The following is a 27506-nucleotide window of genomic DNA, read 5'->3' as shown; positions in this document are numbered from 1 at the left end:
TCCCTGGATTATAGACAGCAAGACAACATGGGGAGAGCAGGCTCCAAGCAGTGGGCAGCAGCACCTTGAAATATGGCAGCAGATGGAGGGCGAGGCCCAAATCAACACTGCAGAGGGGTGATGGCCAACACACAAAGGTCACAGCACAGCTGTGACAACTCCAGGGCTGGCAGGCAGGGACAGGAAGGAAAACCCTGCAGGGCTGTTCAGCCTCAGAAGAGAATGCTCCAGGGAGACCTTAAGAGCCCCTTCCCATAATTAAAGGGGCTCCAGGAGAGCTGGAGAGGGACTTTGGATGAGGGTCTGGAAGGACGGGACAAGGGGGAATGGCTTCCCACTGCCAGAGGAGATTGGAGATGAGGAGAAATTCCAACAACAAATCCACAATATTGTATATTTTATTTAAATTAACAAACCTACATGTTTTCCAGGTTGCTTAAAGCATTCTGTAAAAACTGAACTCAACCTAAACAAAAAAACCCCCAAAAGGATATATTTTAATAAGACCCAGGGACTATTTCCAAGACATATGAGTTGGGCTGAGGAATGAAGAAATAAAAAACCCACACACGCACGCACACACGCCCCGTAAACAAATTGTTAGTGTTTGACACAAAATTTGGTTTGAAAGCTGCAGCTCCCTGCTCGTGGGGGCCTTTACAAAACGCAATGCTATAGTCTAAGCTGGAAAAGAACCCATGGACACAGCTATGGGAACAACATAAATATCACGTAAGAACCCAAGGGAAAAGGGATGGTAAAGTTGCAAAGTCGAGTGTTCAGCTGGGAACGTTCCGGGGTTACAGGGATGTGCGTCGATTTAATTCACTCCTAATGGAGTAGCTACTACAAGTAGGAACACTGCTTGGACCTGCTTTGCCTCCAGGGGCAGGGGAAGCTGGGGATCCCGGGGAGGGCAAACACAACGAACGGAATTGCTTTAAGAAAATCCAGTAGGAGCTGCAATTAATACACAGGGAGCAGGCCTTTGGCAGAGGGGTCTGCCCGGTGTGACACGTCCTGACTGGAGGAGCCCCATGTGGTGGTGCCCAGCAATCAAACCCATGCAAGGTGATCTTGTGGTGCCACCCTCTCTTTCTTCATAGCATTGAGCTTTAATAAATGGATGAGGGTAAACGAATAAATTCTGGGGTGGGGATTGTTATGGTACCTGGGCTGATGGGAATGAGTTTCCCTTCTCTGCCTCCCCTGTAATGCTTCAGCAACACACAGCAGCAGCAGATTGTTATCTTGTGGGGCCAGAACAGGGAGGGTGAGTTACATGTCACCAGCAGTTAACACAGACGTTTACTCCTGCCCGCTCACGGGGCTCTCTGCACGCTCCAGGCCGTGGAAGGTGTGCCCTGGGCAGCGCAGACCCTTCCCCACCATTCGCTTCTCTGAACTGGGCCCAGCAGGGTTCAGCTCAAGCCTCCAGCCCGGATCAGTTCCCACTCCCCTCTCTTTGCCAAAGGCCTCCCAGCACGGGGCTGAGTGAGCCCGGCGCCCGCGTCTGCTCTGGGAAAGCAAAGATCCACATTAGTGCGTGACCAGCGGATCCTTTCAAGTCCGATAATCCCTGGAAGAATCCAGCTCTGCTCCAGCCTGGCAGCGCACAGAGCGAGGCTGCCCAGCTCCCAGGGATGCACTGTAACAAAAGGGGAAGGTGGAGGAAGCCACAAAAGCACGGCAAGCCAAAGGGACTGAGAACAGGGAGGAGCTGGCTGTGGGATCAGCCAGCTGGGAACTTGGGTCAGGAGTGCTCTGTTCTCCTGCAACTCAGCTCAGCATCCAGGCTGGCCGTTCCCTGTATCCAGCAAACAGCTGTAAAACCTGCTGAGAAAGCAGTCGCTGCTTCTACTAAAGCCTTACTAACAGCCTACTCCTCTCCCAGCTGTGCTTCATCCAGCAACAGGGGGTGGCTGCAGGGCTGCCCCAAAGACTCAGACAAGGGTCAGTACACCTACAGTGGTGGAATGAAATGCTTTTACAACAAGGCTCCCCCCTGCAACCAACACCTTGAGCAAGTTGCACACAGGAGCAAACACAGAGTACTGAGCACGTGCTCCTGCCTCAGCTCCCTGCAGCACCTTTATGCACCAGCACACCCAGCAAAATCAAACCAGCCCCACGGCAGCTCTGCCCTGGCCCCACGTCCGGACCTGCGACTTTGCAACCTCAGCGCCCTTCCAGCAGGGTTTTACGTGCCCGAGTGTAACACAATATACACAGCCCTCCCCCCAGGAATAACTACACCATAGTAAAGAGTTACAAATGTTCTGCTCGCTGTCGCTGCCCTGTGAATGCACCAGGGACGGGGTGCTCGAGGAGCGGATGCGGCCGGAGGGGTCTCCAGCCAGAGGGACTCGTGTGTCCTCTGCTCCCCACCCCAGGCCGGTCCCTGCTGAGGCACCTCCGTGTCACTCCTGAGCCTCCTTCCGAGCCAGCTTGTACACCTCCGTGGGCCCATCCACGTGGGTGATGGTGGTGGTGAGCTGCAGCTCCTCCCCGCTGTTCACCCCCAGGTCACCTGAAAAACAAAGGTGTTCCATCAGTGCGGCCTCACAATAAAATATGGGACTATTCCAAAGGAAAAGATCCAGTTTGTTCCCTCCAGCCGCTCAGCTGCCTAAGCCACGGGCCAGTGACTTTCCTATAAGTTATTTTATTTACAGTTATTTAAATAGAAGCACAAGAAACACATTGAGGGGCCGTAGCATGTTCAGAGAAGGGAACAGAGCTGGGGAAGGGGCTGGAGACACAGGAGAGGCTGAGGGAGCTGGGAAAGGAGCTCAGCCTGGAGAAAAGGAGGCTCAGGTGGAACCATCTGGCTCTCCACAACTCCCTGACAGGAGGGTCTGTTTTCTCCACTCCTCATCCCTCCATCTGAGCTAAGCAGTTCCATCTGGGCAACGCTAAAAGGCACAAAAACCACCCCAAAGGTTCCAGCCAGCCTTGGCTAAAAGTCAAACCTGTCTTTTTTTTTCAAACCCAGCTATTAATTCAAGTGCCTGCTTGGAAACCCAAACCATCATCTGCAAAACTTTTCAAGGCGCTGAGTGTGCACTTGGGCCAAAAAGAAAGGCACAGAAGGCAGCCCCTACTTTGTACCTCTTTGTCCCCATGAGAGCCCTCAGGTCATCTGGGGACATTTACCATTGGACTGGTCTTCGCCGTAGTTCTTGTGGGATGGCGCGTAGAGGAACATGAGGGCGAACACGTAGAGATTCCACATCCCGTAGATGCCGGTGAAGAAGGCGCTGTTCACCTCGATTGTGATGTCCCCCCACTTCCAGTGGCCTTCTGTCACCTGTCCAGGGAAAACAGACACGGACAGGCCATCAGGAAGAGCAAATTCTGTAAAGACATGGCCTTGGAGTAAATCAGTGAGAACAGCATCAGTTCAACAGGACGGAGGAAATGGAGTGTAACAGGTTCAGTGAGGCAGAAGTCAGGCTGGGATTCTCCTCTTCAGACTCAGTCTGCAGGGAGAAAATGCTCCTGACGGAGTGATTCCCTCAGGACTTCTTCAGCTCTGATGTCTCATTTACTGTGACCGGGCCGCTGCGCTCTGCGATACCCCCGCCACAAGCATGTGCTCAGCACAGATTGGCACACAAAAGGCACTACCTGGGGACACCACTGACATCCCAAAACATCCACCTGCTAAAAATAGACCTTTTATAGCAGGAAAACCAGCGTGAATAATGGGGGAATTGATGTGCTGAGCACGGCTGCCTGAGGAGGGGCCAGGCTGACAGCACCAACCTGCCACACACTGAGGGCTGTCAACATCCATGAAAATATCATCAATATTAATATTCCTTGAAGATACACAGACTGCTCAGGCTGCAGTGTTGCTTTCTGCTAAAGAACAACATAAAGGCCAAGAAGAAAACTACAGTAGCTTAAAAAGAGAGCCATGGAGATGCTCTGAGGGCTGGAGCCCCTCTGCCATGGAGCCAGGCTGGGAGAGCTGGGGGTGCTCACCTGGGGAGGAGAAGCTCCAGGGAGAGCTCAGAGCCCTTCCAGGGCCTAAAGGGGCTCCAGGAGAGCTGCAGAGGGACTTGGGACAAGGCAGGGAGGGACAGGACACAGGGAATGGCTTCCACTGCCAGAGGGCAGGGATGGATGGGACATTGGGAATTGGGAATTGTTCCCTGGCAGGGTGGGGAAGGGCTGGGATGGAATTGCCAGAGCAGCTGTGGCTGCCCCTGGATCCCTGGCCCAAGGCCAGGCTGGACACTGGGACTCAGAGCAGCCTGGGACAGTGGGAGGTGTCCCTGCCCATGAGATGGGCTTTGAGGTCCCTTCCAGCCCAAGCCAGTCTGTGACTCCATGACTGAAGCAGTGATAAAAGCGCATTGGTACAGAGGTGACAGCGGAGCTCAGGACAAACAGGTACAGCTACTGCTGGGCACAGCAGGGCTGCAGTCAGCCCAGGGAAGGCTGGATGCTGTCACGACTCCGTGGGCACACAAAGCCACCCGGGTGTTTCAGTGTGAACAGAACATTTTCCTCACGCTGAGTTCTCAGAAATGACTAAAGCCCGTTGGCCGATTTCCGCACGGCGCGGCCCCAACACTCCCTGGGAGCCAAGGGCCTTTGTGCCGGCTCCAGCCTCAGCAACTGCGTGGCAGAGCTTCAAATAAACCAAAACAACTTCTTCAAAAGCAACTTGTTATCGAACGTGCTCAGAACAGGCCAGTCCGGTCTGACCAGCGATGAGCGGCGTCGGGAGCGGCTGGGAAGCGGCGGCTGATGCTCTCCCGGGGAGCCCAGAGCCACCCCTCACCTGGCTCACGATGAAGAAGATGACGGTCATGGCTGCGCAGGCCAGGGTGATGAGCATCAGGAACTTGAACCTAAAAATCAGCCCCTGTTTAGAGAGAAATGTCACTGGTCACATTAACAGAATCCACAAAACCCATTTTTGGTTTTAGGATAGACAAGACACGAGGATAAAAAATAAAAAATAAAACAAGGGTCCAACCCACGAAACCCCAAAGCAAAACAACCTCCACCCACTCCTGTGCCGTGCCCAGCACAGCCCATATCCTCCGCTCCCCACACGTCTGCGCTCCTGCCGGAAGCTCCGCGCGGGGTGGGCACGTCTGGCCAGCGCTGCCTTTCCATGACATTTGCCCGGTGACTGATTGAGCAGCAGTTAATTAAGTGGAAGAGGTGGCACGGCGGGCTGCAGGGGCTCACGGCTCTTGTAAAACAAACACGTGGCGGGGTCGGTGCCCCAGCGTGGGCTCGGGGTCTCACCACACTCATCCTCACCCCCAGCCCGGCTGCAGCGATTCCCACGTCTGCAAAACCTGGCTGGCTAGCACGGAACGGAGATTCCGAGACGAACTCCTTGGCTGGCAATCCCACTGCCCACCGCCCCTGCTTTCACTGGTTCTACATTTTTACTTACAAATTCTTTTGGCTTTGGGTGAGTGCGTGGGTTTTTTTAACCTGGTTCTGGAATTTAGGTGGAAATGTCAGTGTCTGCGTAATTACCCTGCCACACCACGACAACAAAGGACTATTAATTTAACTCTTCCACACCAGATCCGTGCTCCCCAGATGTCTGGGTGTGGGAGTGTGGCAGCAGCAGCTCTGCACCACAAGCTGAACCCCTGTGCCTCCTGCTAGAGGGAAAAACACTCAGTATCTCCTTCAAATTCTTTCAAATCCAATTTTCTAATTTTTTATGTGCATTCCTGATGGGTGATAACGACTTGTTTAAAGAAGAAGTGACCATAATTTAACAGAACGACTTTGGGGATAAATATTTGTAGCCCTATAGAAGCAGGTTAAGCACTGAGAGTGAGCTCCTCGGGTTTGGCAGCAGGCAAATCAGGTAGGACAGAAAAATATACAAAATCATGGGCTAAAAATGGGGACAATGGAGGAAATGTGTTGTGCTTTGACCCTCCAGCAACTTCGTAAGGAAACGACGACCCCAAAAATCCAAATTTATACTGTGAAAAAACAGGTGGTCTTAGCAAGACCTCCCACTAAACACAAAAATTAATATTAGAGGAGGAGAAATGGAAGTATGAGGAGATCATGGATAAAAGGGGTCTCAGAACAGACTCTGAGGTCCAAAATGTCTTTTAAAAACAAGGAATCTGTGCCCCAAGCAGGACCCTTACCTCGTAGTGAAGGCGGCGAGCTTTGCTCATGGCAGGGAGGCTCGACTGCTTCCCACTGATGTTTCTGAACACTTGGAAGACCATAAAACACAGGAAGAGAAAATAGAGGCACAGGCAGATCCCTGCGACTATAATAAAGGCCATCTGTGCAGAGGAAGTTAAGGGAACATGCTACAAACTAACAGGAAATCCTAGAAAACCCTATCCAGGTAATTGCCATATTCAGTTCCCCAGTGATCTCCTGCAGTGCCTGAGCCAGCCCCTGCCCCCCAAAGCAGGGAGTTTGCCCACACCCCCCAGGGACCTGGCAGGAGGGAGCACCTCCCTCTCCCACAGACCAGGGGAAGGATACAGCCAGCTCCGTGCCCACCTCGGTGGTCCAGATGCTGTAGAAGGGGTTCTTGAGCTGCACTCCCCTGCAGAGAGAAGAGAAAACACCAACTGTCAGAGGGCTCAGAGGGGCCCTTGACCACTCTGCAGCCTGGGAATCACAGAATCAGGGAACATCCTGAGTTGGAAGGACCCACAGGAATCACTGATCCAGCTCCTGCCCTGCACAGACACCCCAACAATCCCACCCTGTGGCTGAGAGTGTTGTCCCAATCTTCCTGGAGCTCCGGAAGCCTCGGGGCCGTGCCCATTCGCTGGGGATCTGTTCAGTGCCCAGCACCCTCTGGGGGAAGAACCTTTCCCCAAGGTTCTGCAGGGGAAAAGCCAGCTGTGCTGCTTTCCCATGTGGGTCAGGAGAAGGTGAGGTGGGAAGTGTTTTTCACAGGCAGCACACTTGGGAGCATCCACAGGAGCCTCTCCTGGCTCTGGGACATGGGGCTGTGCACCCAGCCATGGGGTTGAACTGGTCCCTGCTGCAGGAGGTGGCCAGGAAGCTCTGCTCGGGGATGGCCGAGCCTGGGCAGCACAGCTGCACCCACCTCTCGCACATGTCGAAGATGAAGAGGCAGAAGGAGCCCACAGCGATGGGGCCAACCTGCTTCCAGTAGCCCGAGAGCCGATTCCGCTCGTTCTGGTCCTGGTCACCAGGCGGGGAGGAGGAGGAAAAGGAAAAGCAAGTTAGCCTGGAATCCCCTCAGCTGGTGCAAGTCCCCCCAGCATCATTTCCAACCATCAGCTGCCAGGTTTCACTGGAAGCGGGGCTGGAAACCACCTTCCCATGGGTGTGGTACCCACCATCATGTGCTCCCCGCAGAAGATGATCCAAAACGAGAGCAGCATGGCATAGAAGATGCCCTGTCGAATGTCTCCGAAGAGCAGCATCCAAGTCCAGTCAAATCCGATGGAAAACCACTCCACGGGGATGTTAATGAACGTCATGGAAATTCCCAGAGCAAAGATGACCCTGGAGAGGCACAAACACCATCCCTGCACATCCTAGTGTGCGAGGGAAGGACAGAGCCCCAAAAGCCAAAGCTGTGCGTGGAGAGCAACAGAAGGAAATCCAGCACTTTTTGGGAAGTGTCACCTACTGCCACCAAACCACCTAGGACTGAGCTCCTTTTTCTCCAGGGGTTTAACAGGAAAGAAGAGAGAAGCTGTGGAGGTCTCCAGCGCCCAGTGTGCCTGGGTGGAGGGAGGGGATGGAGAAGAGACAATTCCTATCTCCCAACCATGGGCTCTGCCTGGGAGCAATGACCACCTCAGTGGGGTCCCCTGGGCCACCACGGGCCCCTACTCACTTCTCCAGCAGGACAGGGGCGCGCGTCATCAGCGTGATCCTCCTCCAGTACCACACCATGATGATCAGAATGCTGGGCGTCAGGAAGGTCTTCATGGCAAACCACACCTTGGTGAAGCCTCCGTTTTGATGGATGCCCTGAGGAAAACCAGGGTACAGGGTTTGACACCATCATCCTGTGCTTCTCCTCATGGAGTGTCAGGAGAGGCACACACGTGGAAGTGCTTCCCAATGATGGTTTGGCCAATGATGGACAAAGAAGGGGTGCCCACTGATTCCCCAAGGCCACCTGGGCAGGTTCCAGAAAGTCTGAGAACAAAGGCCAGCAGACACAGCTTCCATGGCGAGGGGGAGAGGGAATTCTGACACAGCATGGAAAAAGCCGGCAGAAATACTCCCAGACAAGTAACAAGATCCTCATGGAGCCAAGTCACCCCTGGTGGGAAGAGCATTGGCTCATTAACGTGTTTCTCCAGCCACGCGTCCTCCCACCGCTGTCTGCAGCCACCACAGCCGCGGTGGGAGGGAAAAGCATCCCTGCTCACCCAGCCTCGAGGGTGGGCAGAGCAAGGATCACTGACAGCCTTCCCACACATGGCCACAGCCAACTCCAGGACAGACCAGGCTCCCTCTGAACCCCCCTGTTCCTCCTTAGCTCCTGTCCGTAAGAAGGACTTTGCATCCCAGGCAGGCTGTGGTGGGAAGCAGAGGACACGGGGAGCTCGGAGCCTTGGGAAGAGGCCAGCTCTGGAGGCCTGGAAAGCAGGGCATTCCCAGGGAGGAGGACAGTCCCCCTGGAGGCAGAGGAGCTGGGGCAGCCCGGGCACAGATGGCGGGTGGCAGAGGAGGGACAGGACACTCACCACGAGGCGGATGTCCTTGATCTCGCCGATGCCCACGTTGATGCCCTTCCTGTCGTTGACGGGCAGGCGGATGTTGATGAGGTAGTACTTGTGTGCCACGCTGCCAATCTCCATGAAGGGCAGGAAGTCGCAGTCGTAGTGCCGGCCCTCGGACTCCACAGTCTGCAAAGGGCAGGAGCAGAACCACGGCCCTCAGCCCCCGGCACCAGCACAGCACAGAGCCCTCCAGCTGGGAGCACTGGGAGCACCCAGAGCCTGAGCGTGAGACAGTGGCTGAGGGACGCTTCTCCTCGTGGTTTTGATTGTTTAGGATCACTGAGTAGGTAAGGTTTGACCTCAAACAGGTCCACATTTCAGGCTTTAATGGGAATTTTCCAAGACGAACCCTCTACAGCTCCCTAACAGAGGTGGGAGCCAGGTGGGGATTGGCCTTGTCTCCCAGATAAAAAGTGACAGGACAAGAGAAAACGGCCTCAGGTCATGCCAGGGGAGGTTTAGCTTGGATATTGGGGAAATTTTTTTCATGGAAAGGGCGATTCCGTGGTTCTGTGATTGGAAGAGGACAACTCCCACTCACCCTCACCACCAGTGTCATTCAGATTCCTTACTTTTGGAGAGCCAAAGGTGCACTTCAGCTTCCTGATCTCTATGGCATGTGCTATTTCCTCCCAGTCATCGAACATGTCATCACGATAGGCCAGCGACACATCCAGGGTGATCTCTGCGTTTTCCTCTGCAACAGCAAGGAGACAGGAGGCTCAGAAGGTTCCCAGAGTAATTAAAAAACACGACACAAAGTTCCTTTACGAAGATAATTAACAAACTGAAGTTGAGCTATGCTGGCCTAGCTGGAAAAAAACTCAGAACCAGTCACACACAACAGCATTGATGTTTTCTATACATCTTGTTTAGCTTCAGTTGTTCTACAGAAGGGTTTTGGAGCTCTCCCTTCCTCACCTACAGAACATTTTAGAGCCCTCCCCTGCTGCTCCACACCTGCCCTGACTTGTTCCTGCCTCTGCAGATGGCCCAGCTCGCACGCCAGTGACACACACAGAGCTCATGGCCTGGCAAGGTCACACATCCCTGTGGGACCAGCAGCTTGTCCCCTCCTGGCTGGGTGCACAGTGACAGTCTGGGATGCAGCTGCTGGCAGGGAAAGGTGCTCCTGGCAGGACACTGCCAGGAGGGAATGAGGCTGGATCAGGCTCATTCAGGCTGGAACAGGCTCACTGAGGAGCCCTAACTGAGCGAGTTCATGCACTGGAGCTGCAGCTGAGGCTGCCAAGGAGCATCAACACGTTTAAAAACCTGAGGCAAGTCTGTACCAGCTCCACCAGCTGGAAAATCCTCCTGTTTACCAGGCACAGATCCCAGGGAAGGCTCTGAATGAGGAACATGCTCCAAAATGAGCATGTGCATGTTACAGCCCAGCCTCCTTTTGCAGGGCACCAAACCCTTAACAGCCACAGCTGCTGGAAAAGCTCCAGAACCATCCACCCTGGAGAAGTGTGGGGAGATGGCTCCAGAACCATCCACTGTGGAGAAGTGTGGGGAGATGGCTCCAGAACCATCCACCCTGGAGAAGTGTGGGGAGATGGCTCCAGAACCATCCACCCTGGAGAAGTGTGGGGAGATGGCTCCAGAACCATCCACCCTGGAGAAGTGTGGGGAGATGGCTCCAGAACCACCACTGTGGAGAAGTGTGGGGAGATGGCTCCAGAACCATCCACCCTGGAGAAGTGTTGGGAGATGGCTCCAGAGCCCATCTTTTCAGCTATATTTTTGTTGGGAATACGTGGTGGCACACTCATCCCACCGGATGGGAAGGGGTGTGGATGGGATCTGTGGTTGGCAGTTCTATTTTTACACCCTTCGGAGGTGGCTGGGTTGTGCATCTGATGTGGACACTTCAGGATTTTTCTGAGCATTTTCTGGTGCACGTGATCTCTGCCATCCAGATCCATATGCAGGCCCTTTCCAGAGCTGCCAGGAGCTGGGTTTCCATGAAACACGAATTTGCCATCTCAGATCCGCTGTTTAGGAGACCAGCAAAACAGATAAATGGGAACATAAGGTTGAACTTGGCCCGGCTAGAAAGAACCATGAACTCCATTTCAGAAGCCATAAAACCAACTGGAATGCTTGGGATTAAATCCAAGAAAAACAGCTTTCAGTATTTCATTTTTGCAGTCCAAATGTTGCTGCTGCCATGGAGTATGAAAACCAGAAGGCAGAAGATGAACTGCTGCGTGCCTTTCCAGGCCAATGGATTAGAGGCTCCCTCTGGAATTCCATCAGTCTCTCTGCTGGGGTGACACCTCCCCTTGGAAATGAGCTTTGTGCAAAGACCCTTCAGGGCTGTCAACATAAAACACAGATATATCCATATATTTCAGCACAGCAGACTGATGGCAGAGCTGTGTTAGTGGTTGGACTCCATCTTAAAGGTCTTTTCCAACCAAAATGATTCCATGATAACCCTACACCAGCCTTGCATCAGCAACTCCCATTGTCCCTGAGGAACAAATGAGGACACTGACAGAGAACCAAATCTTTAGAAGATTCGTGCCTTATTCCCATTAATCAGATGGTGAATAGACAATTTTCTGGAGAGGGGAAGGTGTCCTTTTCCTGCACAGCATTAAACTGAGAGGGAGCAGGATCAGATTTATCAGGGACAAATCCTTCCCTGGCAGGGTGGGCAGGCCCTGGCACAGGTGCCCAGAGCAGCTGTGGCTGCCCCTGGATCCCTGGCAATGCCCAAGGCCAGGCTGGACAGGGTTTGGAGCAGCCTGGGACAGTGGGAAGTGTCCCTGCCATGGCAGGGGTGGCACTGGGTGGGCTTTGAGGTCCATTCCAACCCAAATGAGGACAAGACACGCTCCTGGAGGTTTCCCAGCCCTGAGCTCTGTGACCCCCCCCCCCCCCCAACTGAGGGACTCCCTGCTCATGCTCCAAGCACCACCAGTGTCATTTTTCCCACTGGCATTTTACTGCCCAGGAGCTTTTCCATGAATCACTTTATAGGACAATACTTGCCCAGGATATCTTCACTTACATTACAATGGCCTAAAAATAGTGGAGTTGTTTCAGGAGGGGGCTCTGTGCCAGCTGCACACTAACACAGCTGGCTGGGGAGAAGCCTATGGCAGGCAAGCTGAAATGCTGGAATTATTTCCATACACTTCCATGCTTCACTAGCTCCCTAAAATTACAAAATCTACCAAAAAGCCCAAGGCTGGATGAATTAGAAAAGGAGGCTGCAGCACTCTGCCCTCTCACTGTACACAGTTGCTTTCCAGCTGCAAAGAAACTCCATCTCCTTCCTCTGGCTCCCTCCTTTCCCAGTTCTGGGAAGGGTTTTAATAATTGAGTGCACAATGCATCAAGAGAGGAAAGGGACAGCACAGAAATAGCCTCTTCCTCAGAGGAACAGCCTGAGTCTCTCCCAGCTTTCTGGGAAGGATAAACTCAGCTTCTAAACATCTGCATTCCAAAAAATCTGTGTTTCAAAACCACTGCAAGTGCAGAGGGAGTTCCCAAGGTGAAGGTGATTAGGGCTGGTTGCTCCTCTGAAAGGTGAGACCCCACTGGGTATTCCAGGAGGCTCAGCCCCTGCCAGGCTCTCTCAGGGAACCTTACCAGGGCTGCCCTTTCCCTCTGTCCCACAAAAACCCTTTCTGGCTGGATGAGGAGAGCTGACAGGTCCTGGATGGGGAGAGCTGACACAGGACTGACTCCAGCTCGCTGTGGATGAGGAGTCAGCCATGAGTCACCAACAGTTCCCAACAGGCACAGCCCAGCTGCCCCTGCCCCAGGAGGGTTTTGGCACCCAGCACCCTGAAAAAAACTGAATGCAGGTTTACTCTGTGCCTTGGCCTTGCTTAGGAATTGCAGGGGAAGAGGACAAGCAAGGGCATTGGAGGAAAAAAGCAGGGGACAGTTTGATGTGGCTCAGAAACCTCCCTGGTGAAGGCCGAGGGGAACTGGCAGAGCCCAGGACCCTGCACAGCACCTTCAGACCCTGCAGTGGAGCTACAGGTGCCAGGAGGGCAGGATGTGTCCCAGGCAGCAGCTTCTTCAGGAGGATAAAGCTTGTGCAGCTCCCAGCAGTGCTGCTTTCCTGGATGATCTGAGGCAGCTCCACGACAGTTTTCAGGACAGTGACCCGAGGCTTCAGCAGCTGTGGTGCCTTCCAGGAGTGGCCCTGGTTTGGCACCAGCCCCTGCTGGCATCAGTCACAGCAGGAGGAGGCCTGGAGGGCTCAGAGCCCCAGAGAGAAGAAACTTGAATTGTTGCTTTAAAGGAAGAACTGAGGTTACTTCACATCCTTATCACTGTCCCTTTCGAGGAGCTGATCCCAAATCACCTGATCAGTGAGGCCCTTTCATTTAACAGCAAGGGACAGACACACAAGTGCCATTAATTCAGCTTAACAAGTCTGCTGTTTGTTTCTTCAAGAGGTGTCATAACACAATCTAGCAAGCAAGAAATGTGTTACTAGGTCCTGAGATTCTGCACTGAATTTACACCTGCCTTCAGTTTGGTACAAAGTGTTGGACAATCCCCAAACCCCCTTTTTATTACCCAGGGGGTGGCCCTAGATGAGCTGTTCTGCTTTGAGATCTCAAAAAAACCTCCCACCTTTGCAGGACTCAGTCACTGAAGGGCACAAAGCCGAAGCAAAGGCTCTGCTCTTGCAGCAGAAATGCTGCCAGAGGCTGGCTTAGCATTCCAGCAGCCTGCTCCAAGGGCTCGGCCAGCTCCTGACTCCAGCACGGTGCTTCAGCTTGAAAATCCTTGGGATAAAGAGCTGTTTCCCTAATGCAATCTTCTGTCCAAGTGGAAGGAGGTGAGGCCTTAATAAAGGCACAAAGCTGCTCTCTCTGTATTTCAGAGATAATTATAGGGATAAGGACACAGGTGAAAGCTTTCTACAATCTGATTTCTAACTTATCTTAATGATAATGCATTAAATCATCCCTGCTCCATCTCTGCAAGTGCTGAAGGTTAGACAGGGCTTGGAGCAGCCTGGGATAGTGGAAGGTGTCCCTGCCCATGGCACGGGGTGGAAATGGAGCTCTGAGATCCTTCCCAACCCAAACCAGTCTGGGATTTTAGGATAAATAGCTGGAGTAACAGTTCCAGACTGAGCAGGAAGGGGCCAAGGACACAGAGATGGCTAAAAAAGCTCTTAACCCCAACTAACTCCCTGAACTGATTCCACCCCGTGGATCCCTGAGCATGGAGCCAGCCCCACAGCCAGGCTGGAGCCAGGGCAGGAGCTCCACACACCCAGCTCAACCAGTCTGGAAAGCAAATTATATATTCACTGTAGCTTACAGTTAGAGAGGGATTTTCCCCAAACACTTTAAAACATGCAAACACATGGACAACTTCCCTTCCAGGGAGGGCCAGAGCAGTTCTGCCCTTGCTGTTCTCAACATAATTTTGCAGGTTTTAGTGCAGGATTATTTCTGAGTTTGGGGGTGGAGTTGTGTGTTTTGTGTGTGGGGTGAGGAACGTGTTACATATTTATTTAGTATTTATATAATAGCTTCAAATGGAGAGAAGGGAAATTAAAGTTAGATATTGGGAAGGAATCCCTGGCTGTGAGGGTGGGCAGGCCCTGGCACAGGGTGCCCAGAGCAGCTGTGGCTGCCCCTGGATCCCTGCAGTGTCCAAGGCCAGCTTGGAGCAGCCTGGGACAGTGGAAGGCGTCCCTGGCATGGCCAGGATGGCACAGGATGGATTTTGAGGTCCCTCCCAACCCGAACCAGATTCAGGAAGTGCTCCAGCAGCACCTCACTGTGCGGCACCAGCACAACTCACGAGGTGAAAACCCCTTTAGGGGAGGCACACTGGGAAATGAGAGCCAGGCAGCAGCTCCCTCTGCCAGGCACTTACTGAGGTCGTTGTCCATCTTGAAGGCGATGTCCAGCTGCATGATGAAGAGCATGAACTGGAACCAGGGGCTCATCTCCTTGCTGGGCAGCGGGATGTGCACGGCGAACACGATGTCGTTGGCCTCGATCTGCCGGCTCACGGCCTCGTCGAAGTCCTTCAGCTTCTTGCAGTGGTTGGGTCCCCAGGGCATCAGCCACTTGGTTTTGTGGTGGTTCTTCCTCACGTCAATGCACTTCACTGACATGTAGGGAACAGCTGTCGTGGGGCTGGGAGCTGGCAGTGCAAGAGAACCACACTTGTAGCATCTGCAGACATCTGATACAGCGGTTTCCCCACCAAAACTCGCAGCTCCCCGCTCGACTCTTTGAAGGCAATTTAAAACAAATGCACCCAGTGCTGCTCCTTCACAGCTCTTTGATCTCACAGTCAAGTAATTAAGTTTATTACATCCACAGATGTATTACTGACTTTGTAGTGGGATCAAATTAGGATTAATTGAAGAGCTGGGATCTGCTGGTTCAGTCTCAGATACCTTGGTCACACAAAATCAGCCTGATTTACTGAAATCTTTTCCTTTCCCTGTGCTCACTCAAGCAAATCCACACAGAAAGCATGTGCCCAGAGAAACCTGGATGGATAAACTAATCCCAAACCTCGTGGTCCTGCAGGGCAGGGCAGGATTTACCATGGGGATCTGCACCATGCAAGGCCACACATCTCCTTGGGCAGGAAGATTTTCTTCCAGGGCAGTGAGTGGCATGGGAAGTGAGACTCTGCAGAAAGTGATTTTCATGTTGTCACCATCCTCATTCTGATCATCCAGGACTTCCCTTACAGATCACAGACCCCCCCAAAACCCCAGCAGCGATAACACCACCCTACAAACTCCCAATATTCCAAGGAGGAAAACAACCCCAGAGTGAGCTTCGCCCTCCCAGCCAGGGCTCCTGGCTGCCCCCAGCCCCGCACTGCTACACCCAGATGATTCAGCCCTGGCTCCTTTGTAATTTGGGCACAGCAGGATCATCCCAGCAGCTCTGGAGCCGTTTGGGATGGCAGCCAGGAGCCCTGTGGAGCACCTTGCCCAGCGTGCCACCTCGGCACAGGGTGACATCCACACGGCTTCCCACGGGCACGGAGCGGTGACTCAACGCCAGGCGGGAGGAAGTTACTCAAAAGCCAAATGTTTATGAACTGCATTTTTTCCATTTTTTCACAGCACTGAGTTTCTTCCAGTTCCAAAGGCACAGGGATGCTGGGATAAGGGTGGGCTCCAGGGGACTGGCATGAGCAGGTGGGTTAATGGTTGGACTCGCTGACCTTAGAGAGCTTTTCCCACTGAAAGGAGTCAGGAGCACTCCCAGATTGGTCCCAGCTCTCTGGGATGCATTGTTGCACTGCTGCATCCCAAACCCTTGCTGCATGCAGGAACCACACAACACTCAGATATTAAAACAACCCCAAAACTCAACAAGTTCTTGACATCAGAATCGGGACATATCCTGAGTTGGAAGGGACTCACAAGGATCATTGATCCAGCCCCTGTCCCTGCACAGACACCCCAAAATCCCACCCTGGGCATCCCTGGCAGCATCCAAACCCTCCTGGAGCTCTGGCAGCCTTGGGGCCATGCCCATTCTGTGGGGATCTGGGCAGTGCCAGCACCCTCTGGGGGAAGAACCTTTCCCAATAACCACCCTAAATACTGCATCAAGAAACAGCAAAGAAGAATGAAACAAAGCATTCAACAAACAAACACAAATGAAGCTGCAAGCCCAGGTTACAGGACACTCACGACATGCCCACAGTGCATAAAACACTGCAATAAATGTCGATTCCTCCGCCGTGCCTCGATGCAGAGCCCAGTAACCAGAGCTAAAACTGCAGCTGGAAGGGAGTATCAGGAATATTGCTGTGAAATAAGCCAGGCATTTCAGCCGAGCTCTCTGAGCTCTTTAACTCTGACACATTCTGGGTGATTTCGAAGGCATTTCTGAATTAAGAGACAGCGTTCCCTCTACAGAGAAGCCGAACGTTTCTTGCTTTGATGCAACTCATTATAGCCATAAATACATGTTTTCATCACTGCCTGATTATGATTTTAAACACTTGGCACGCTCCCTGCAGCCTCCCCTCTGCCAAAGTTACAGCTTTGAGGAGCATGAGACAATTACTATACATATTCCTCGTCGGGAATCGCGCACCAAACAAACGTCGGCACTTGGCTTCCATTACTGATTTGGCTCCTGGCCCATTAAATCCAAGTGAGCGTTGAACCAAGTGGAAAAAAAATGCTTTGTGGAGCTGCAGCCAACTCAGCCAAGAGCATTACAAAGTGCTATGCAAAACAAAGCTCGCACCCAGGGATTTGGGCTGCGCTGTGGTGCCAAGGGCTGCCCCAGCCCCTCTGCCCCCAGCCCGGGGGGGGCAGCAGCCCCACAGATCCCAGGATCTCTGTCAGCCTGTAAATAATTGAATAATTGAACAGCTCTGTGTGCACAGCACAGTGCAGCAGCCTTGTGCTGCTCGCTGCCATGAGAGCTGCAGGAATGCAGGTACCACTTGGAGTAAGAGGGGAGCAGAGCTTCCAGAGGAAGGCTTGGCAGGAGCCAGGGGAGTGCAGCTCTCTGGGAGCCAGCTCAGCCAGGAGCCCCCAGGAGGGAGTCCTGGCCCCAGGGGCTGGCAGCAGCCATGGGGCAGAGACCCCTTGTGCCAGGGGGTTGGAAACCAGCAGTGCCAGGTGCCAAAAGCTGTGGGCAGGAGGTGCTGGAGCTGCCAGCACTGCCACAGGATCCCAGACTGAAAGAGACCTTAAAGTTTGTCTCATTCCAGACTCCTGCCATGGCAGGGACACCTTCCACAAGCCCCAGTGTCCAGCCTGGCCTTGGGCACTGCCAGGGATCCAGGGGCAGCCACAGCTGCTCTGGGCACTCTGTGCCAGGGGCTGCCCACCCTGCCAGGAACAATTCCTTCCCACTATCTATTTATCTGTATTTCCCCTAAATTTCTGCCTCTGCATCTCCTCCAGCTGGGCCTCCAAAGTTCCCAGCTTGCTGCAGAAATCCCAAATTACGGGGGCAGAGCAGATCCTGCTGCTCCCTGCGATGTTTTTAGGCAGCAAATACTTGGGAAGCTGGACACCTTCACCAGTGTGGCCACCACTGCCCAGGGAGGGCTTCCCATGGACTGCCAGGGCCACCTCAGCTGTGCCTCACTGACTGAAACAACTCCTGTGCAGAATTTCATCCTTTCCATTCAGCCAGGAGGTCAGGGCAGGGTGCTTAGGGCCTGATCCCACCAGGACAGCAGAAAACAAGGTCCAAGGGGCTTCCCTCAGGAGCTAGTCCTCAAAGACATAAACACCACACTGCTTCTCTGGTTTTAGAATTAAGTCTTTAGGGAAAAAAATTACTGAGACAAGCGAGCTCAATTTTTTAGCATTTTGGGGGGGGCTATTACATACACCTAGGTTTGGGCAAGAGCCACCATCACTCAGAATTTCAATAAATTAAGCAGATCTTCAAAAAGCTCCTGTGATGAAGCCTCAAACACCTCCTTCCTCCTGCCCTCAGGTTCCAGGATTTCCACCCCCTCTCAGCTCCCCACCAGCCCTCACCTTGGGAATCACATCCTGCACCTTCTCATCCCAGCACCTCCAGCACTCCCATTAACCACCGACCCCTGCTCCAGCACCATAAACAAGCCCTTTGGAAACTCTCAATTGCATTGTGTCCACACTGATTAAAGCCTGAATCCCCCTGACCTCGGGGGGATTTAACTTCTCCCGGCACCGGGAGCATTCTGCTTTTCTACTCAATTACCCCCTTCGGAGCCAGCCAGCACTTCCCAGCGAGCACACACAAAGGGCTTCTGCTTCATTACCCTAAGCGACTGCAGGGCAGGAATAAACAAGCTAATTTATCATGGACAGACCCAGCTTTTCCAACTGGAACAGCCAGAACCTGGATAACACCATCTATGCACTCAGGATTATAAAAATATATATTTATTGCAGCATGATTTTTTCTGCCTCCCTCTTTCCTGACCTCGATGGCACCAGTTTAATAAATTTGAGTGACACAGAGACTTTTAATGACTATTTCTTTGATAGTTCTTATTTCACATAGCTTTCTGGAACATTGCAGCAGCTTTTATATGCAGAATAATTGTATATTTAAATAACCCCACTGCCTACTGGAAGCCCACTCCCCTTGGGAAAGGTTTTTCTTTCTTATATTTGACTTCAAGCTTTATCCAGACCAAAATCCTTTAAAGCCCTGGGGCACCAATTCCATCCTGATTTACAGTGGGAGTTTCCAGATATCCTGTTGCAGCTGAACACCAATATTTCTGTTGTTTCAGAGACATTTTTTCAGTACTACGGGTTTCTCTTTTTGTCTTTTTTTTTTTTTTTAAGAGCATAAAAATGAACCTGTCTGAACCATCAAACCCAAGTTTTCTTGATCAGAACAGAAACTTTGTGACTGCCCCTGGATCCCTGGAACAGGGACAGGCTTGGAGCAGCCTAGGACAGTGGAAGTGTCCCTGCCATGAAAGGAGTGGGATAAAATGAGATTTAAGGTCCATCCAACCCAAACCATCCTGGGGTTCTGTGACTCTACAATCCAGGCACGTATTGCCAGGTACTCTCATGTCCCAGGGGCTGTGTTTTTCCTCAAGGTTTGTTCTCCAGTGCTATTTTTGCAGCTTTGGTACCAGCAAAGCCTCTTCAGAGCAGCACAAACTGAAGGTTTTTCCCAGTAAATCAGTTCCCAAGGAGCTGCAGGAGCAGCATGCCCAGAGCCCTTAGGACTGAGGGAGCAGGAGATTCCCAGCTCCCTGATAAGCAGGCAAACGGCTCCTGGGGAACAGAGATAAGGAATTATTCCCTCAGCCCCAGGCAAGTCACAAAGCAGGGAAATCATGAGGCACAACTTGCTGGGAGAACTGAATGAATGATCTCCATAATTCACATCCATATTCAACAGCAGCAACGAATACAAATGAGGTGAGCATGAGTAGAGCTCCCTAAATGCAGAAATGGAGATTCAAACATTTAAAAGAAAACAGAGGAAAAAAAAAAAAGAGGTAAGATTGATTTACTAATTGCCACAGAGAGCCTGATCTTCTTCCAAGTCAGTTTTCCAGTGGAATGAGATGCATTTCCTGTAGATCCCAGCCAAGGTATGAAATCCTGCACACAGATCCCAAGGAGCAGGAAGAGCTGTTGTTATCCAGCTGCTTTTCTCCTGAGCCTGACACTCCCCAAGATAAGATACCTTGGAAACTGCCCGTGCTCAGATATGTGAGGAATGTCATCTCCATGTGAATGGGCTGGTCCAGGCCCTTCCCCACTGGACACCTCCAGCCTTCAAAGGCTTTCCCAGGCTATCAGCGACTTCAAAGGCCACAAATGTTATTTACTAAGGAAAAGGCTTCCTGTGTAGAGATTTTCCCTCTCAAAGGGCAGGGAGGCAGCAGGAGCAGTGCTTGGGAAGTGCTCGGGTCACATTTAAATCAACAGAGGGGGAGCAGCAGGAGGACTGACCTTGTCACCTGAGCTCTGCCAGGTTTGGGTTTGGAAGTGATGCAGCTGTGCAGAGAGAAAAACCCAGCACCTCCGAGGATTCCCAGCTCCTCAGGCCCCAGCGCTGCCATCCCTGCCTGGGAACTCTCCATTTCTGGCACTTTTGCCCATTCAGCTACAGTTACAGCTCTTCAAAAGAAGAATTGAGCAGACCTAAACTAAACAGACATGACCTTTCGTGTCTGCTTTCTCCTGGGCTCCCAGCGCCTCTGCCAAGGCTGCAGCACTGCAGGAATGTGCCTATACACAGGATCCATTGGCATTCATGGCCACGGAGCACCGACCAGCTCCTGGAGAGGCCCTGCATGAAAGGAAGTCAGGCACACAAAAATGTTCTTTATCCCCAGCCTGAAACACTCTTTCCTATCCACACCTTGGAAATCTGAGTGCTTTCTCTGTCAAAAGATCAGCTCAGCCCGAGGAAGGTAATGAAATCCCAGGAAAGAAAATGAAATCCTGGAAACTCGGGGCTCAGGAGCCAAATCAGACATTTAGATAATGAGCTGGGATTGTGGAGAGCTGCTCAGCCATGGCCACACATGACTCATTATCTCTCCAGGCCAGACACACAAGGAAGTTTGAGCTCCTCCAGTCACAACAATTCTGTTTTTTCCAGCCCCAGCCAGGGAAGGGAGCAGTGAACCTGCACCTCCTTAATCCATCCCCTCAGCCCAGAGGACTCATGTGCTAAATAAATCCCTCCACTTTTCCAATCAGTTGAATTTGTACAGTGTATGGGTGGGCACTGGACTAACAGCACTTCCCTGGGTGTGAGCCTGCTCTGGGTTTGCCCAGACCACAGAGAGCTCTCCTGCACTCCCTGGGCTTGTTTGAACCAAGGATCTGTGATCTGGGGTAAGGCATCCTTGGAATCATGGAAGTTTGAGTTGGAAGGGATCTTTAAAGTAACTCATATAAAATAAATCATTGAAAATTCCCTTTCAAAAAGTTTTTGAAGCTGGGATGCTGCTGCACAGAGATGTGGAGGTTTTTTTTTTTTTTTTCCTTTTTGTATATATATATATAAATTCCAGGATGAAAAGGCAACTAGAAAAGGACACCAACAGCTTCCCACAGAGAAAGATAATTTGTAATCAAAAGCTGTGCTTTCAAAACAACCAAGAGGCATCAAACCCACATAAATCCAGTCAGATTCTGCACACACAGCTTCCACCCCGGCAGCTGCCAGGAGGACACCGGTGTGTCCCAGCTCAGCTTTGGCCTGGAGCAGTTGTGGTGACCTCCACTGGAACATCCCAGCCAAAATTCCCAGCAGCAGGCACAGCCAAGTGGATGCTGCAGCTGGTCCAGCTGTGGAATCATGGAATTGTTTAGGTTGGAAAAGCCCTTTTAGGCCAGGAATTGAACTGTTCCCAGCGCTGCCAAGGCCAGCACTGTCCCATGTCCCCAAGTGCCACATCCACAGGGATTTTAAATCCCTCCAGGCATGGGGACTCCACCCCTGCCCTGGGCAGCTGTGCCAGGGCTGGAGAACCTTTCCATGAAGAAATTTTCCCAATATCCACCCTGAGCCTGCCCTGGCCCAGCCTGGGGCCGTTCCCTCTCCTCCTGTCCCTGTTCCCTGGAGCACAGCCCGACCCCCCCGGCTGTCCCCTCCTGTCAGGAGCTGTGCAGAGCCACAAGGGCTCCCTGAGCCTCCTTTTCTCCAGGCTGAGCCCCTTCCCAGCTCCCTCAGCCTCTCCTGGGGCTCCAGCCCCTTCCCAGCTCTGTTCCCTGCCCTGGACTCGCCCCAGCCCCTCTCCCTTGTCCTGAGAGACCCAACACTGTCCCAGCACTGGAGGTGCAAGGTTTGTCCTCGTGCCTTGTCCAGGGCTGTCACAAGCCTGGTGGCATCCCAGGACAGCCACGCTGGATCCAGGGCAGGCAGAGCAGGCAGGGGCTCCCGGGAATGCCGGCATGCCTGTAAATTATCATCAGCCCCATTCCTCACAAACGATAACACAAACCATTCCTGGCGATCCCATTCTCCTGTAATCCACACGTGCCATCATTTACAGCAGGATAGTGGAGACAAGGCTGCATTAGGATTAATTCTGTGGATCATGTTCTATCTCCCACTGCTGCATCCCAGCTGAACACATCACACACAGCCCAGAAGTGTGACCTTTAAACAAGATGTTCTCCACGAAGGGAGCAGACACCAGGAATCCTGTGGGGTTTCAAGTAGTGACAGCCCCACTTTCTGGAGCCAACAGCTCATTACCAAAGCACGGCAAAGAAACAGCCCAATAAAATTCTCTTTTGTGTGTTTGCTCCCTTTTGAGCTCTGCAAGGCTCCCTCCACGCACGGGGACTCCACCACTGCCCTGGAGAGCCTGCAGCAGGGCTGGACAACATTTTCCATGAAGAAATTTTCCCAAATATCCAACCTAAAGCTCCCCTGGCACAGCTTGAGGCTGTTTCCCCTCATCCTGTCCCTTGTTCCCTGGGAGCAGAGCCTGACCCCCACCTGGCTGCATGCTCCTGTCAGGGAGTTGTTGGCACAGGAGCTTCCTCCTGCACAGGAATTTCTCCCATCCGTGTGCATCTGGTGCTTTGCCAACAGACAGCTCTGAGCAAATCCCACCTGAGAGCTGATAAGGTTCCTGCTGCTAAATAAAAGAGCTGTTGGAAATGTGGAAACTGCATTAAAACTCTGGCATCACGCACTGACTGCCCAAAAGCGAGCTGGGAACCAGCAGTGGCAGAAACCCCCTGATGTGAGGAAAACCAGCTTTGTGGTGGTTGTATCAGGTACCAACGTGCTGCATTTGGGTATTTTGGACTGGCACGAGGGATCTGTTAAAATAGAGCACTTAGTCATTGTTTTGAAACATGACCTAAGTGCCTGCGAGGGGAAAGGCTGGCTGGGCTGTGCAGCCCTGTCCCACTCGTGTACGTATTTTGGGTTGTCTAGACCTGGGCACACCAAAATAACCGGATTTTGGTGTCTGTTGGGTGCGCTGGATCAAACCAGAGCAGGGCCACGGTGTCAGTGCCACCTCTGCTCCCAGCCCACCTGGTGTCACCCCTGGGAGCAGCTGGGGGGTGGCACTGGCAGCTCTCCTAGCACGGCTCTGATCCCTCTGGAACGCCGGCCACCGACCCGCTGCTCACCACGAGGAGTCTCCTTGTGGGAAACACCACACGCCTGGGAATCACTAAAGGGGTCGGTCCCAAGCCCCTGGATCAGAGTTTCCAGGGATAAAGGGAGCTCAGAACAAGGCAGGTTCCTGGGAAGAGCTGCTCAGCCTCCCAGGCTGTGTGTCACCCTGCCAGATGTTGGGGACCACACCTAGGTAACACATGGAATTTAGTGTTTCACAAGCACCAGATATCCCTGGATTTCCAGCTCCCAAGGAGGGCTGGCTGGGAGCTGCTGGCTCAGGGATGAGCCTCTAAACTCCTTAAATGCATCAGAAGGGGTAAATGCTGCAGAGGAAAGAACAGTTTGGATGATTGATTAGAGCAGTTTGATCTGAGGGAAGATCAAAGTGGGGATTTCCAGGAATTAAAGAACTTTTGGGGCAGCACCCCCTAGAACTCCACCTCAGACAGAAGATGCATTTACTCCAGCAGGATGCAGTGACTGAGCTTGTGCAGGAATTCAGCAGGATGCAGTGACTGAGCTCGAGCAGGGCATTGAACTCAGCCCCAAATCCCTGTCCCTGCTGGCCCCAGCCCATCCAACCTGTCCCTGCAGCTTTCCAGCCCCACCTGGGAGACCCATCCAGGATGAGAGGGCCTGAGCTGGATGCCCAGCAGCAGCACCAGCCAATAAAGCAGGGCATAAACCAGCTGGAAAACTGAACTAACATAATTTAAATTCTTTAGTCTCTCAGTCTGTTCAAAACTGAGCAGAAACATTTGTCTTTTCCCTGTAAAGCCAGCCATAAACATATGATTGTCACATCTGTCCCCGGATGCCAGCACAAACAAGGCTTTCTGAGCCACACCAACCTTTGGAAAACACAACTACTTCAATTTAGCAGCAAGAAACTGCTAGAACCCTTTTAAGATGAAGTCTGGCTTCTCTGCACAGCACAGGCCAAGACATTTTATCTCAGGAATCAGCAGTGGGTTCAGTAACCTGCTCTTGAACCAGCTCTTAAAGAGAGAAAAAAAAAAAAAAAAAAAAAGGAAGGAAAAAAGCTAATCCTGATAAACTTCATGTGGTTTCAGGCCTGCAAGAGCAGGAAAAATGAGTTTTAGTCAATATGTGCCAGCAACTCCCTTGTGACAGAGGTGAGGAAGTAAGAGAATGAGGGAAACTGAAGTTTTCCAAAATTATGTTTAGTGGAATTTTATGGTTATTAGAGGCTGATAATTCAAAGCCACGAAGGCAAAGCACTGATGGGCACCAGGAGCACAGAGCCTGCTTCCTGAGGAACGGCCGGAGCTATTCCCTCAATCCCTCTCAAACAGAGAGAACAGCCCGACTTTATTCTCCCAACGAAGTGCAACAAAGTTTCAGAGTGAATTTGACCCCGATTCTTCCTGAAACCCCCCGAGCTCCGCAGGGATCCTGCCCGGGAGGAAGGGATGCGCCCGGAGGAGCCGGCCCTGCCCCAGGCAGCGGGGGATGCCCCGCGGGTCCTTCCCGGACAGAAGGGCAACATTCCCACCCTGGAAATGGCCAGAGCAGCCACATCCATGCGCCCATCATTCCAAGGAGCCGGCGCAGAACTCAGCTGCTTTCTAGTAAAAAAAAAAAAAAAAAAAAAAAAAAAAAAAATTTAAAAAAATCCCAGGGCTCGCCCCAAACTCGCTCTCCTCCATCTTCCTCTTTCCATCCCCAGGGAAAACACGCGCAGGGCTGTGTCCCAGTTCCCATCTCCCTGCCTTTGGGAATGCTCAGGGATAAACAAACACAATCTGAGCTTCGGAGTGCCCGGTGCGGAGCTGGGGCCCCAGAGCCGAGGGGAGCCGGGGACGGGGATGAAATCCCTCCCTGGGCGGCCACGAGGGTTTTGCACGGGCAGGAACAAACCCAGGCCGAGCCCACGCGGGTTTGAGCTTCTCCTGGAAGGAGATCGGGAATGGGGGAAGCTCCTGCAGCGGGAGCGGGAGGTGGAACGGAGGGGACCCGTCCTGACAGAGGTCGGCAGGGAGTGGGGGGATCCCCCGCAAAAACGAGCCCGGACAAAGCGAGTCCCAAAATAAACCCAGAGCCGGGACCCTTCCTCCCACCAGTCATTCCCCTTTTTCTTTCCCCCCCCCCCGCTTTAGATTTTTTATTAATATTTTTTTTTTGTTCTCATTCTGGCAGGGGGGGGAGGTTTCCTCCCGCGGCTGATTCGGAGGCCGAGGCACGGGGAGGTGCAGCGCCAAGAAGGGAGGAAAAATCCTTTTAAAAAGATAAATTATTATTATTTTCTAAGCCAACTTTGAAACGCGAGGCTCCCTGCGCGTTCCGTCGCCATACTGAAGCTTTCCCACTTCCCTCTTTCTTTAAGTCCAGGCTGAAACCAGGCCAAAAAAAAAAAAAAAAAAAAAAAGAAAAAAAAGCAACACAAAAACTTTTCCTTGGCCGGCTCCCCCCGCAGCAGCCGCGGGACGGGCACAAAGGGCCCGGAGCCGGGATCGCTCGGCTACAAAAGCGGATAATGAGATCATGGGAGCGAGTCAGCGATACTGTAACCAGCACTAAACAAGCGGGCAGCGGCGGGAGGAGGAGGAGGAGGAGGAGGAAGGCAGCGGCCCCCGGCACTCACCGATCAGCCCTCCCACCAGGAAGGCGATGACTTGGAGCACGAGCAGGATGCCCCCGACGATGCAGAGCTTGCGGGTGCTCATGTTCTCGATGATGGCCCCGGCCATGCTGGCGGGGCGGTGCGGGCCGGGGCGCTGCGGGCGGACGGAGCGGGGGCCGCGGGCAGCGGGCGGGCCCCGCTCGCCGCCCCAGCCGTGATTGTGCCGCTCCCGCCGCCCGCGGCCGCTTTAACCGGGCGGCCACACGTGACCGCCGCCCCTCCCTCCCCGCGCCCCGCCCGGGCCGCCACAGCGCCGGCGGCGGCGATGGGAGCGGCGCTGGGATCGGGAACGGGATCGGGAACGGGATCGGCACCGGCACCGCCGTGCGCTCGCCGCAGCCCGGCCCCGGCCCGGGGATCAGCCCGGCACCGGCCCGAGGATCAGCCCGGCACCGGCCCGGGGATCAGCCCGGCACCGGCACGGGGAGCAGCCCGGCACCAGCCCGGGGATCAGCCCGGCCGGCACCGGCCATGGGCAGGGACATCTTCCACTGTCCTTGACCTTGGGCACTGCCAGGGATCCAGGGGCAGCCACAGCTGCTCTGGGAATTCCATCCCAGCCCCTGCCCACCCTCCCAGGGAACAATTCCCAATTCCCAATGTCCCATCCAGCCCTGCCCTCTGGCACTGGGAGCCATTCCCTGTGTCCTGTCCCTCCCTGCCTTGTCCCCAGTCCCTCTGCAGCTCTCCTGGAGCCCCTTCAGGCCCTGCCAGGGGCTCTGAGCTCTCCCTGAAGCCTTCTCTTCTCCAGCCTGAGCTCACCATCACGTTTTCCCCACTGCTCTCCCATCCCCATGGCTCTGGGCAATGCTTTGTCCTTCCCCCAGCCCTACTTTGATTCACCCCAGTTGCTCACACCAAGCAGTTTTCCCAGCTCTGCTCCCCTCCATCTATCCCCATTTCCCAGAGAAGGATGCTGTGTACCCATCCCACCCTCTGGAAGCTGCCGGCCTCCTGCTCTGAGCTCTGTGTGCTCACAGAGTCCTTTGTATGTTCCAGAAAGAGCTCATCACCCCCTGCCATCACATTTTAGCAGCAGGACAAGGGGAAGTGGATTTAAACTGAAGGAGGGGGAGATTTAGATCAGATATTAGACAGACTTTTACATTGAGGGTGGGCAGGCCCTGGCACAGAGTGCCCAGAGAAGCTGTGACTGCCCCTGGATCCCTGGCAGTGCCCAAGGCCAGGCTGGAGGGGGATTGGAGCAGCCTGGGATGGTGGAAGGTGTCCCCCCATGGCAGGGGGTGGCACTGGATGGGATTGAAGATCACTCCCAACCCAAACCAGTCTGGGATTCCATCTCTGGTTTTTGTTTACTGGGTACCTCAAGGATCCATGCTCTGCTCCCTGTTGCACATGGAGCGATGGATGCAGAACATCATCCTGTACAGCTGAAACCAGGCAGGGAGTTGCCAGAAACACTTGAGGACAAATAAGCCATGAAAGGAGACAACTGATAACAAAAACACAGACAGGAACAAAATGAAAGACAGGTCAAAGATGTAGAAACACAAACCAATAATGAACTAAAGCAAAAAGGGTCAGGGAAAAAAG

The 27506-nt window shown here is 53.1% G+C and overlaps 1 protein-coding gene across 1 annotated transcript; it reads right to left on the bottom strand.

Moving 5' to 3' along the window:
• Positions 1-380: 380 nt before the first annotated feature.
• WLS (Wnt ligand secretion mediator) lies at positions 381-26093 on the bottom strand. The gene is made up of 12 exons (XM_053950990.1): positions 25914-26093; positions 14613-14885; positions 9311-9435; positions 8703-8864; positions 7841-7977; positions 7335-7503; positions 7079-7176; positions 6502-6565; positions 6150-6293; positions 4796-4879; positions 3157-3310; positions 381-2530 (listed from the first exon to the last, which is right to left on the bottom strand). Exons 1-12 carry the CDS (start codon positions 26017-26019, stop codon positions 2421-2423), a joined length of 1626 nt encoding a protein of 541 aa, XP_053806965.1. The 5' UTR covers positions 26020-26093; the 3' UTR covers positions 381-2420.
• Positions 26094-27506: the final 1413 nt, after the last annotated feature.

The sequence above is a fragment of the Vidua chalybeata genome, chromosome 9, assembly GCF_026979565.1.
Source record: "Vidua chalybeata isolate OUT-0048 chromosome 9, bVidCha1 merged haplotype, whole genome shotgun sequence".
Classification (NCBI taxonomy): Eukaryota; Metazoa; Chordata; class Aves; order Passeriformes; family Viduidae; genus Vidua; species Vidua chalybeata.
Note: the sequence above shows the minus strand (reverse complement) of the source record. Positions and strands in the feature narration are given on the sequence as shown.